The following is a 13,784-nucleotide window of genomic DNA, read 5'->3' on the forward strand; positions in this document are numbered from 1 at the left end:
ATGAGTCATCAGTTATAATGTATCTCTCCATCTTTACACACAGAAGTCACTTGGTTAAAAATGGCTTACTTTCTGTGACCATTCAAAACTTCCAAGATCATTAGTTGAATTTTTCATTATTAGAATTCCTTGGACTTTTTTTTTTATAACCCCCATGAGATGTTTCCATTTCCATTTCTTTCTTCCCTGGTACAGTAGTTCAGGTGGGGACCACTATTGTTTTGTAACCACCTGGCAGTGTGTTGTGAAGATAATTGCATTCAGAACTCTATAGTACTAGTTAGTGGTTTTCTTTTGGCTCATAAGTTAACTTTGTAGCTACTACTATTTAAAATTCTCCAATATTGATAGGTTTACCTTATTAAATATGCATATGACTAGCGCCTTTGTCTTGTTTAAACTTATAGTCAAAAAGAAAGGCCCCACTGATGATTCACAAGCAACTTGTATTTCAAAATGATCTCTAGATCTTGTAGAGTTTTTGTCTCCTAAGAGTATGACTCATTTTTTTCTTATTTATGCTGATTCACATTTATTTATTTATTTATTTTGCTTTTTTGGGTCACACACAGCAATGCACAGGGTTACTTCTGGCTCATGCACTTAGGAATTACCCCTGGCAGTGCTTGGGGGACCATATGGTATGCTGGGAATTGAACCTGGGTCAGCCGCATGCAAGAGAAATGCCCTACCTACTGTGCTATTGCTCCAGGCCCTGAATCACCTTTATTGCTATTTAACTTTATAGATTTTTGCTTTTAGGCCTTACTATTTTTTTTTTTGCTTTTTTGGCTCACACCCAGCGATGCACATAGGTTACTCCTGGCTCTGCACTCAGGAATCACCCCTGGTGGTGCTCGGGGGACCATATGGGATGCTGGGAATTGAACCCGGGTTGGCCGCGTGCAAGGCAAATGCCCTCCCTGCAGCGCTATTGCTCCAGCCCCAGGAGCCTTAAGTGAAATGTGAGATTTCACTTCAGATTTTCTAATACAGCTAGATCATATATTTATCCAATGCATTAAAATGAAATTACAATTTAAAATTTTAATGATGACATTTTGCATAATGTGATAATTATTTTAGTTACTAATTTGAAGGACTGCTTATAACTGTATCCCTTGAATAAGCCTAATAATCTGGGTCCAGAGAAGATAGCTCAATGTACTGAGCACATATTTTAGCTGGGAGGCTTGAGTTCACTCCCCAGCACCACATGGTTCCAAATTCTGATAGGTGAGGCCCAAACTTCCCCTACCCATGGAATACAAAAGAGAAATTTTCAAAATTACAAAGAGGCAACACTTTATTTTAAGGATAGTTTGGTTATTTCCCTTAGGAAGCTATAACTCATTAATAAAACTGCACCCCAATTCAATTTCCATTAGTATATTGAGCAATGTTCACTTTGTACCAGAGCCTTGAAAATGGGCTATGATTCTTGCTTTTCTAAGAGCAGCATATATACATAGTTATGACATAATATGGCATGTACTGAGTCAGTGGTTTTATTAAAGTAGTAAGTAACTCAAGAATGGAACTTTGAATAAGGCAGAGTTTGAGGACAATGTTATATAACATATGACTAGGATGGAAATGGGGAAGGACAGTGCAAGGACTTCAAAGATTCTCAAACATACATCAGTAATGAAATAAAAAAAGACATTAAAAAACAAAGTGATCTGTAACTAAATCCTGACATATTTGATATATGGCATATTTGAAACCCAGGTGAAGTGTTAGAAGGGTAGGTAGTGAAGACCTGTAACGAAAAGGTAGGAAGATGAGATGGAGACATTGCCATTATTTCAAATTATGTATTAGAGACTTTTTAAAATTTTTTGATTTGGGAGCTACACTTGGTGTTCAGGGCTTATTTCTTGTTCTGTGCTCAGGAATAGCCCATGGAAGTTCTCAGAAGATCAAACCCAGGTTTTCCCATGCAAGGCAATAGTCTTAACTTGAGGTATTATCTCCGGCTCCTCCATAAAAGAATTTGAAAAATTCCCATTGCATGATAGACATGATAGACAGGCTAGAATATTTTAAAAGATTAATATGATGATGCAAGAAAGAAGATAGTAGGGGGAGAGTGGAACCAATCTTTAGGGAACTTTTCCCAGGATTACCCCCACATACTCAAACCAAACTTTCTTCAAACAAATAGAATCCTGTTTTAACTGAATACAAAGAGGTTCAAGCATATTCTGTGGGTATGTATTAAATATCTATAGGCACAATAGCTTTATTATAATTTTTATGGAGAAGATTCCTTTACGTAATACCTTTTGGGTTGCATTTGAAAAACCAATACTCTGAAAAACTTGGTATCACAGTATCAATGTACAGCTAAAATTGAGCTGTCTGCCTGCCTCACCCAGGTTTGAAAACTCTTTCTTCCCTGCCCACACTTTTCACTGTACCCATTTCATACATTTCCACTATGAGCTTGATTTGCTCCTAGGTACTTTTAACTTCTGGTGTATGTAGAGCATTAAAATTCTGCAAAAAAAACCCCCAACTTATTTCTTCCAATTATTTCTTAGTTATTCAAAGGTATGAATAGTAATTTATGCCTCCTTTGTAACTCTTCAGAGCTAAGAACTGCTCTGATTTTTCTACAGCAAGCATAAACCATGGATGTGATCATAATTAAAATTTGTCAGAAGATGCTGCTGCTCAGTGTATTAAGAATGATTAAGGATTAGAAGTGACATGTTGGTATTGGAACAAAATCATGCGTTTATTGAGGACCTTTAGTGCCCCATGTGTAAGGACACAGAAGCCTAAGATGAAAATCCATGCAATAGGGAGCCAGGGAGCCAAAAGAATCTATCAATAGCTATGATTGGGAGGAGGGAAAGGGAAGAAAGTAGGTACCAGGTAAAGTTTATATTTAAATATCCAGGGGGGGTGTAAAAATTCTGTGGAATAGGTATTTCAGCACTTGTTTTAAATTAAGAAAACTGGCTTTCAGAGTCTAAAGAATGTTGTTTCAAGTTTTTTTTCCTGAATGTTGTTGAGGTTTTCTAGCTTGCCTGCAGTTCATTGCATCTCCAGCAGGAGGCCAATGTGATCATCATTTCTTGTACCTGGTCACTATTCTGGCTCATTCAACAAGAGTCTCATTTTTATAAGTCATATTTCTTCTCAATCTTCATCCCCACCTTTCAGTGACTAATGTTGGAAAGCAAAATTACCCAATGAATACTTAGTCATATGAGTCATAAAAAACATAACAAGCTCCCTGTGACGTATTTGATATGCCAAACATAGTAACAAGTTTCACAATGGAGACGTTACTGGGCCCGCTCCAGTAAATTGATGAACAATGGGAGGACAGTGCTACAGTGCTACAGATGAAATATGTAAGACTTTGATTATCTGATGGATTTTTTCTTGTTATACATGTGTTATAAACAACTTTAGAATGATAATGCAGTTAAACAATTATGAAGAGTAAAAACTTTGAGTTTGTTCAAGCTTAAGGTCTAACCAGCAGCAAAGAGACCCTTCTCAATTGGAAGTAAATTATTATTCATTTTTATTGATTCAAATTCTTGAGTTTAAGTACTTATATTGTAACACGTGCAGGATGATAATTTTCTACTGAGCATGTCATTGGTCATATTGATACTGTGCTCCAAGATTTTCTTATTGGGTGGTGAATTTTTGCTTTATTATTTTATATTGTCCTCTCATTTCAATCATTTATATCCCTTAGACTCCTAAATACACACTCAAAATTCATTATTCAGGGTGTCTTCTAAAACGTTAAACATTGCTTAACTGCCACAAGTTGGCAGAACAGGATTGACTTATTTCAGTGGAGGGAAATAGACCACTCTAGTGTTTTGTTATGTTTTTGTTTAGATTCTGATAACTTTTAAATATTGAACAAATGTTATAGTCCAATTTCAATTATAAATTAAAATTTTCAAAAAACTCAGAGCAAGTGCAGCAAACGCTGAGATATTCATCTCAGCAGTCTCACTGACCAGCTATCAATAAGAAAAGAAACAGAATTACAACCATCCTGATCTGACAAGTTATCTTCCTAAGGGAAGGAGGCCTTGGGACCTCCGTGTTATATTGAATTACATCGTAGGTCAATATTTTAAAAATAATAGAGATATGTAATATTTTTATCAAGATTTCCAACAAAAATATTACAAAATAAAACATAGCTTTCCAATAACTTTGATAAAACTTTTAATATGAATTATATAACTGTAGAAGAAATGTAAACATTTCTCCTTTCTTTGGTATATTCTCATGGACACTGACACATTAACAAGTTGTTTTCAAAAGGAATTTCAGTTTTCATGTATCTTGAGCTTGTTTGGAGGTTCTAGCAGGGGAGCGCAGCTACTCGTATACCCTCAACCGAAGACCGGTCCGTCTCTATCGGGGAAGGCCGTCCTCTTCGACCGAGCGCACAGCTTTGGGAGGGACGCACATGGAGCAGTGAGGGAGGAAGGGGACACCCGCCTAGCCAGCCAGATCAGCCGAATCAACCCTGGCGATCAATGGGGTGACAGATGTCGCAGCCAGATGCCAGACACAGTGACAACAAAAGTCTCCAATGGAGACGTTACTGGGCCTGCTCGAGCAAATCGACGATCAACGGGAGGGCCTTTATGTATCTTGAGGTCCCTTAAGGTAATAGTAGGCTGGTTGCACTTCTTAGAGATCTGATTGTTTCCCAAGTGTTTCAAATTTAACCTTGGAATAAGTTTACCATTAACTTGTTCATAAATTTTTAATCTTACTTTTAATATGCTAATTTTAAACTCTTAGAGAAGAGTAAAATTTGCTGTTCGGGTCAAATAAAATCTATGTTAACTTGCACTCTAATTATGCAAAAAATGTGTTGGAATTTTTAATCAAGTCATATATTCTACAGTAACATATTATGCCACCTGTCTTTTGAGATAATTATGCTATTAGATATTAAACAATATCTATTATGTACAATGATCTTATTAATATCTGTTCAATATCTTATATTTTATATATTATCATAAAAGTAGAATTTCTATTTAATTTACTTTAAAAATTGTTAATTCAGTACAAAATTTGAACATATGATTTGTGACTATTTCTTTTTTTTTTTGCTTTTTTTGGGGGGGTCACACCCAGCGATGCACAGGGGTTTCTCCTGGCTCTGCACTCAGGAGTTACTCCTGGCGGTGCTCAGGGGACCATATGGGATGCTGGGAATTGAACCCGGGTCGACCGCGTGCAAGGCAAACATCCTACCCTCTATGCTATCTCTCCAGCCCCCGATTTGTGACTGTTTCTTTTTGATATTTATGAAGATTGATCAGCTGCTCTCGATAACTCAGTGATTGAACTCAGTATATTAAGAAACAGAAATTTGACTAAAACCCTATAAATCTTAAAGTCACTTTTGTGGTTTCAATGAATAAGTGAGATTTGCAACTTAATTAAGGTAAAGCTACTCAATGACCTATTCTGAAAACTAAATTGAACAAATGATTTAATTTAGGAGATGGCTAAAGTTGAGTTCATAGTCACTTTTCCTTTTTAAATTACTATTTGTAAAGAGATACTAGGTGAAAACAATAAATAGTAAACTAAGAACACAAACCATCTAATTGAGCAATCTTTACTAGTATCACAAAGTCTTTTTTAATGCAGTTAAGTTTTAATGCAGTTAATAACTAACCAAGAAAGTTATCTTCCTTGACTAAGTTTAACATCTGAACTCTCTACCTTCCCTATTATAGTATGTTAGCCAAAACTTGTCAAACACATGTGGTTGGATTTTCTTCTCATTGCCAGGAACTGGGTGAGGAAGGAATAGGAATCTGGTGTCTTTTCTGTTGCTGCTTTTTTTGTTTTAAATTTGTTTTGTGGTGCCAAAGATGGAGCCCCTAATGCAAGCAAGCATGTGCTCTACCACTGAGCTGCACCCCTGATCCCTCATTTGACTTTTTATTTTTACTTCTGTGGAGCCATCAATAATATGAAGATGATACTATTGATACTATTTTTATCAAAATATAAAAATACTCATTGTTTTTCTCTGCAATGAAATTATAATTTATATGTCAATTAAAATATTTTAGGTCAATTTTTTAAAAGCTACACGTATGTTTGTTAGCAGAAATTATATATGCTTTAGACAAAACACCTGGAAACTGCTTAATTTAACACGTTTCTATGTATCTTCTTTTTGTTTTACTTTGGATTGGGGGGTGGGGTGGTGCACAAATCCAGCTTTTCTCAGGGTTCGCTCCTGGCTCTCTGCTCAGCCATCACCCCTGGTGCTGAGGATCAAACTGAGGTCAGCTGTATGCAAGGCAAATGCCCTACCCACTGTGTATGCTCTCTCTCTTTCTCTCTCTCTCTGTCTCTCTCTCTCTCTGGCCACTGTGTTTCATCTTATTACAAAAACTGAATTCTTTCCATGTTTGGGATAACAGACAAAAAGAAACTCTCTGGATTAATATGTGTTTGTGCCTGTGTGGTTTGGATCTGATTTAAGACACAAAACTCATAACCTTTGGGAAAAAATGAAGGCACATTTATTAAATGATCAGAAAAAATTCCATTGTACATAGAATGGGAATAATAATACATAAAATTCTAGTTGCTTATTTTTAAAAAAGAAGTCCAAGGAAGTTTAAATACTCTTTATTAAGATCCTCAAAGATATGAAATAGAAAAGCTAATGCAAGGACTCCTTCAAGTTAAGATTTGTGATACAAATATTTTCATCTTTTAGCCGGGCAAGCTGATGTGCTCACATTTCAGTTACAAGTCGCCTTTTCACCACGAAATATTTGTACTTTTGAAGCATGTTTACAATACTTTCCCACCTCCCTTGATGTGGTTTTGTAGCACCTATAGCCATAACTGGCACCTGTGGACCTTGCATTGTTGACAGTTTCCCTTTCAATTCTTTAGAGCCTATTCAGCTGCTGTGGTTTTACTCAGAACTCAGTGCTTTGCATTTTTGATTTCCTGAGGCTGTTTCAATAGTCTTTCTTAGAAGACAGTGCCAGTTGGGCTGTGAACAGCTCTTCTCTGAGAGGAGCTGACAGCAGCTTGGGGCAGGTCGGCAAGCGTGGACATGGGTTAGCAGCCATGCCCTGCTAGCGTCTCCCCCTCCCTGCTCCTTCCTTTCCCCTACTGCAGCGACATCACTGCCCATACCTTGTTATTCTTTAAAGGATGACAACAAGATTTGGACTAGCCCAGGAAGAAGAAAATCAAATGCTTGTCCAGGGAACCTATGTGAAAAGCTCTCACAAAAAACAAGTCTCATTCCTTGTCTCAGCAATTGATGTGGAAATGATTTTAAGTGATAAAACCAGACTGAACAATTCAAGATTCTGTCAATTAAAATAATCTGTTGCAAAGATGGCATCCCTACTTGCTTAGGTACTAAATTTAGGGAACAAAGATAACTTGAACTTTTTTGATTTGAGTGTATTTGTTAAGGTCATCATCACAACTGCAGTTTTGAGATAATAAGAACAACAATGAATTTTAATAAGCTTCACAATGTAATAAGCTTTTCAAGTACTAAGATAAAGAGAAACACTGTTTGAGGAAATGGCTCATGTGGGTGTAGATGTGCTGGTGGGCCGTGCTGCTGGCAATTCCATGGTCCTGGTCCGTGTACCACTGGGGAGAAAGAAAGGTCAGAATTCGAAAGTCAGTTGTCATTTTTAAAGGAATATATGACAATTAAAATATGCTCTCAAGAGCGTACTTGGTATAAAGCAGGCTGCCATAATTCCTGAATCAATTTGTAAACTGAAACGTGATGAAGAGCATTTGACTCTCCCTCGAGCTCTGCTGGGGCCCTGGGCTTGCCTCTGCTAATCCTTGGCAAGTGTTGGAGCATCGTACTATAAATTTTCGTGGGCTCCATTGTGCCTTAAAGCTATGCACAGTGCAGTGGGGACACCAAACCTATTTTAAAATTTCACTTGAAGGGCAGTTAAAACTGCATCACGTATTGAAGGAATGTTTATCCCATGAAGCCTACAGTTTTCATTGCTTATCAAGTGTCATATTTGTACTACAGAATAGTAAGAGAAATGATCTTAAAAGAAATGAGTGTTTTAAAAGTAAAATATGTTTCCTAATATGTCATTAATAAACTGGAAAAATCTGTTTATGCTTTACATAAATGAAGTCAAAAGTCAAATGTATTTTGAGCACTCAGATTTTTCACTACATTTTTTTCTGTGTCTTACATTTCTGTAGAAAGAACTGATGACCTGAAGCAAAAATTTATTAACTCAAATCACATTAAACAAGTTGGAAGTCACTGCTGGCAAACATATATTATGGAGATATAAATTAACTTTTGAAAGTGGCGTATGCTAGCCATTATACGTCTCTCTCTGAATTGTCAAACATTCTATCTCAACTTCTTTTAAGAATCTGACCTAAAGGAAATAAACCTTGACTATTGTTGCTTGTTGTCAGGTATCTCACGCACTCCTAAAACTCAGTGGACACTCTTTCAACTGAGCATAAAGCAAGGGAGAGAAAAAGGTGAGGGAAGGACACTTTCCTAGCTAATAGGCAAGAAAGCTGCATTTCACTTTGTATATACTCAAAAATATTTAGTACAACATACAGAGTATGTACATACATATTTACATGTTTTATGTGTGGCTACACATCTGTATGTATTTGTACAATCTTTTTTCCTCTTAATTTATGTAGTATGGATAATCAATTTTGACTTTATAGCTGAAAACATCTTTCTGAATAAGCAATGCTGAATAGGCAGCTTTGGCCATTTCTGACTTTATAAAATAAGTCTAAATGTGTATTGCCTCCAGTTGTTCAACAAAAGATAACACAGCAATTGCACAAACTGAAGCATGCTGCTTATTAATATCCCACTGTTGTTAGAATGACTGTACAGAAATGGATTGTCAGAGTTGAGCTGAGCTATTATCATGCCGGTTTCACTTTAGAATTACTCTGCCACACATTTACTGAGTAAGTGATTACTTTTGAATCAAAATAGGGATGGACTGAATAATCACATGAATAGTAGAGCAGTGTTTTTGCACTCACAGGATGTGAAATATTGTGCTTCTTAATACCCCAAACCTCTAATATTATTGAATATTACTCTGGGTTTAGCTCAAGGATATCACCCAACTTTGTAGGGAAAAAATAGAATCCCTTTTAATTCATTCCATCCCTGCCTGCTAAGTCCTCTGAGAAGCAGCCCAGTGAGGGCCCAACCAGCCCACCAACAAGTCTGTTCCCCTTGACAAAGTTTTGCTTTATACCATCGCCTGGAAATCCACTCCAGCATCCACCAGGGCTTTGGAGATCTGAGCTGACTGCTGAAAATGAACGTTATCTGCAGGGAGAGAAAGGAAATGCAAAGTAACTAATAGCCATTCCAATTTTGTAATACCAAAGGGTGGGAGAGGCACAAGAAGAAAGGGTCTGTTTGAAGTTGTAGGACTCAGCATCCCATTTAGCCCAAGACAAGTGAGTTGTGGAAAGCAACACTGTTTTATTGAAGTAAATGTAACAGTCTTGCCCCTCATGCTTTTGTTTTGTCAGTAGTGAAATTGCAAACCTGTCTGTGATACTAAAAAGTCTAATTAACTGAAACTCACCATCTGCTGTTCCATGAATAAGGAGGTACTCAACTTGTTTAAAATTTTCAGCTCTGCTCATGACTGTTGAATTCTGGAATTGGGAAAAAGAATGTCATTATTCAAAAAAAGATCTGCCATAAACTGATTTTTCACTTCAGTTTACAAAATAAAATGTTTTCAGCTGGGGCCCCCTTTGATACAAAATATAGCAAACCGATATTCAAGCAAATGCTGTCTCCATGCATGGCAGAATGCACAGCATGCCCTGTGCCTGGGAGACAGGACTGGAAAGGGAGGATGCCACATCTTCCCTGCACATGCAAGAAGAGGGCACCTGCCACCCAGGCTGCATGTGAAAGCCCTCAAGTACCAGATCCCAGATTGGCTGTGTCCTATGCATTAGCACAGGGCAGAGTCTCATATTAGCAATGTATGTTCCATGGGCTTATGCTGTAGTTCAGCCAAAAAGTGTATTACCATGGCAACCATGTGTCACATGGTGCCATACATGCTACATTTCAAAGAGCCTGTACATAGCATTTACAACTAAACATACTCTGCAATATGTCATATGAACTTTGGTCCACATTGCGAGGCTTTGAATGAGACACCAGCATTACCTTTTTGAGAACAGATGTTTAAAACCTAGGAAAATGCAACATATGTGAGGGGAAAAGGGTGAAGAAGAGTAAGATCGGCCATAGAAAATCAGGGGGTAGTTGTTGTCTGTCTCGTTCTGTGTTGTGGAAAATGCTTCTGTTAGATCAAGTCACTCCCCAATCAGCCAGGGACATGGAATGAAAAACTGAGAGGTCAGCTTTTTGAAACCAACTCGTGGCCTCATGAGGCAGGACTTATGGAACAGGGACAAAGCTGGGGAGTTAAGGGGTAGTTATGGATGAAAAGGACTTTGAAAGCAAGAAAGAAGTCATCTAAATATAATTTGGAGATATTAAAAAATTGGGAAAAAGGTAAAAAACCATGACATAGACACTGTGGTGCTGTTGGGAGGAGAATGAACAAGCACTGGTTTTGAGGGCCTTGTTACTGGCTCCCCTAAGGTTGAATATCCACCAGTGGGTTCATTCTACAGCACTTGTTGAATCAAAGTAAACTTTGTGAGCAGTTTGTATTTTGCAGATCTCAAATATAGCTAAGACCTGGTTAGTATTGGGCCCAGGAATCTTGCTGGTAGGAAAAAGACTAGAGTTAAAATTTAACTAGAGTTAACAATGTTCAGACTCCAGCCGCAGCACCCAGACCAGTGACCTGTGCTCCCAGAGACATGCTGCTCTCTCACCCTCATTTTCTGTAAAATGGGAATAATGAAACTCTCTCTGCGCCTCACAAAAATAGAACTCAAGAGACAGGCTTTTCTTTTCTCTTTTTCTTTATGACTGAATTACTGATACTGAAATGGGAATTCTATAGCACAGTGTTTCTGGGGGTGCGGGAAAATAGATATCCTGCTACAACTCTCAGGAGACAGTTAGTCATTGAGGACTGAGCCTCCCAGGACTGTCCTGTTCTGTACAACTCAGAACATGTCCCCCCACCCCATCGATGGACAGCAGGCCCCAAGCATCCTGACCATAATGCATTTCTGAGCCAAATTAATCATTTACCTGAGAACTTTCAAAATAAGTATCTAAGAATTATTTTGAAAAAGTCATATCAAGGGGCTGGAGAGATAGCACAGGGGGTAGGGTGCTTGTCTTGCATGCAGCTGACCCAGGTTTGATTCCAAATATCCCATATGGTCCTCTGAGCACCGCCAGGGGTAACTCCTGAGTGCAGATCCAGGAGTAACCCCTGTGAATCACCAGGCGTGACCCAAAAAGCAAAAAAAAAAGTTTTTTTTAAAAAAAGTAGTCATATCGAGGGGCCAGGGCAATAGTGCATGGACGACTCAGGTTCATTCATTCCATTTGGTCCCCTGAACTCAATGTGATCCCTGACAACAGAGCTAGAGTAAACCCTGAGCAGGTGTCTTCACTCCCACCCCTCAAAAAGGCAAAAAAAAAGAAAGCCCAAAATAAATCATAATGAAGTTTTACTTTATTTTAAGGAAATGATATGTCTGGTGAGTTGTATTATCCCTCTGTGCATAAATTCACCCACCCATCCATCCATTCCACATTATCCTGTTCATTTTCCAAGCATTCATTTTTATATAGCAATATTTAAATTGATAAACAATAAGACCTATGAGAGAAAGTGATTCATACATATTGATAATTTTTCTTAGCATCTAATACTTGTAGTAACAATGAAGTAAGTGAAAGAAATTTAAGGATATTGTACTTTTCATTTTATTCACTCCTAGCTTTGAGAGACAAGTGGTAACAGCTGGAAGTATTACACTCTCATCCTGAAATTTCCTGAGATATATTTTTGCCTACTTTCAGCCCTTATACCATGCCATTAATTAATATGTATTGGATGCTTATTGTGTACTAGTCACTGTGTTAAGCACCATAAAGGATTTATTTAAGAAACACTACTCTAATCTTAATAACACTGCTATGGCAAGATAGGTCTACAGCCCTTTCATTTTCTAATAGAGACAGAGATTCCATAGGAACTAGCATGCATCCGGCTACAGCTGCAGGAAGCTTCGGAGCCGGCCACACAGGTTGACAGCAGAAATTCTTTAACTCCCATGATATTAGTGATGTGGCCTTCCAGCTAAGGCACAGGAGGTCACTGTTTAACTGTTCTTCAGTTTGCAGAGTGCAGGTGCCCCAGCTGGCCCTGAGCTCCTGCACCCTGACCCTTTGCAGACTGAATTATTCAGAAAGGAACTGTTCCACATAGCCCAATGAGGAGTGGGAAGTATGTGACATTGTAGGTTATGTCAAACCTGGTTCAGTAGTAAAATCAGAAGCAACTTTCAGCCCTTCAGAGAGGACAGGATAAAAAAAATAACAAACAAACAAACAACCCCCTAAATGACATGTCATGTGGGAAAGTAAGCTGGAGACAGTAAAGGCTGGGATTGAACACTGACTGTGAATACGAATAACCCGAGTCCCCAGCCCAGGTTCATCCCTCCAACCCTTAGTGCTCAATTCTGCTAGATTTTCTCATAGCCACACTCACTGCACCAATCCTGCCCACCTATCCCTCCCACCCACCCCCACATTCAATCTTACTCTTCACGCATGGAAGAGAGTTAGTATCAACTCCTACACCTGACCCAGATATACAGCTGTGTCACCTCCCCTCTGGGACCTCCCCTCTTGGCAACATGAACAGCAAAAGCTGCTCTTACAGCCTCCCTAAGCCATAAAATGGAGAAATGTCATTGAAACATAGAGTAATAGAGAGGAGACATATAAATACGCAGGACAGTTAGCAAGGAATGTGATAACTACTGGAGTTTGGACCAAAACAGTTTCTGGCTGCCTTTTTTTTTTTTAAATGGAGTGAATACAGGCTGAAAGAAGACAATTTTTATAAACAAGTAAAACCCTGAGCCTAAGATAAATGTTGTGATGTACACACTGTAGCTGTGATGAACTAGACATGGTGAGAAATGCAACATACTGAGAAAAAGACGAAAACTGTGATAAAAGTGTCATGATGCAAATTGTTTTACATTAACAATATTACACTACAAAGAAAGAAAGACAAATACTTTAATGCAGCAAGAGAAAAATAAAACAAAAGCTTCCCTCGCAACTGCAAGATAAGTGTGCCATTTCCACTGCACATTTCCCCAGCTCACTGGGAAAAGTCTCTGGAGGGGCCTCTCTTATGCAGGGAGATGGGCAGACTAGAGGTGCACCCCACTTGCAGCCTCTGAAGCTGCAGAGAGCATTTTACCCGAGAAAGAATCAGCCGTGATGCCCTGCCTCTGGAACCACCAGACATACCCTACCAAAATGCCCCAGGATGCTCAGTGAAGACTGCAGGCCACTTGCTGGTGACCAGCAGAGCCCTGGAGCTGCAACACCCAAGGCTGGTGAAAGCATAGTTTCATGAATCAAAGGTACACTTAAAACCCAGAAATCATTTAGCTGAGCTAGTTTAACCCCTTGTCCTCACGTTGGGATAGGATAATCCTCATTTGCCTATTGATGGAAACAAAAATTGAAAAAAAAAGGAAATGGATGACTAAGTTAGAAGCCGAATAGTCTATCACCAACTACTAAAAAGGAAGCT

General features: G+C 38.4%; 1 protein-coding gene across 2 annotated transcripts in view; it reads right to left on the reverse strand.

The window, feature by feature from the left end:
* Positions 1-6,647: 6,647 nt before the first annotated feature.
* DPP4 (dipeptidyl peptidase 4) overlaps positions 6,648-13,784 on the reverse strand; it is a 101,300-nt gene continuing 94,163 nt past the window's right edge. For both annotated transcript variants that reach the window (XM_056110376.1, XM_056110375.1), the window contains exons 24-26: positions 9,636-9,708; positions 9,297-9,370; positions 6,648-7,659 (exon numbers count right to left, since the gene is read on the reverse strand). In XM_056110376.1, the coding sequence (XP_055966351.1) occupies positions 7,558-7,659; positions 9,297-9,370; positions 9,636-9,708 (249 nt within the window). In that variant the 3' untranslated portion in view covers positions 6,648-7,557. The remainder of the gene's footprint in view (positions 7,660-9,296; positions 9,371-9,635; positions 9,709-13,784) is intronic.

The sequence above is a fragment of the Sorex fumeus genome, unplaced genomic scaffold, assembly GCF_029834395.1.
Source record: "Sorex fumeus unplaced genomic scaffold, SorFum_2.1 ptg000009l, whole genome shotgun sequence".
Lineage (NCBI taxonomy): Eukaryota > Metazoa > Chordata > Mammalia > Eulipotyphla > Soricidae > Sorex > Sorex fumeus.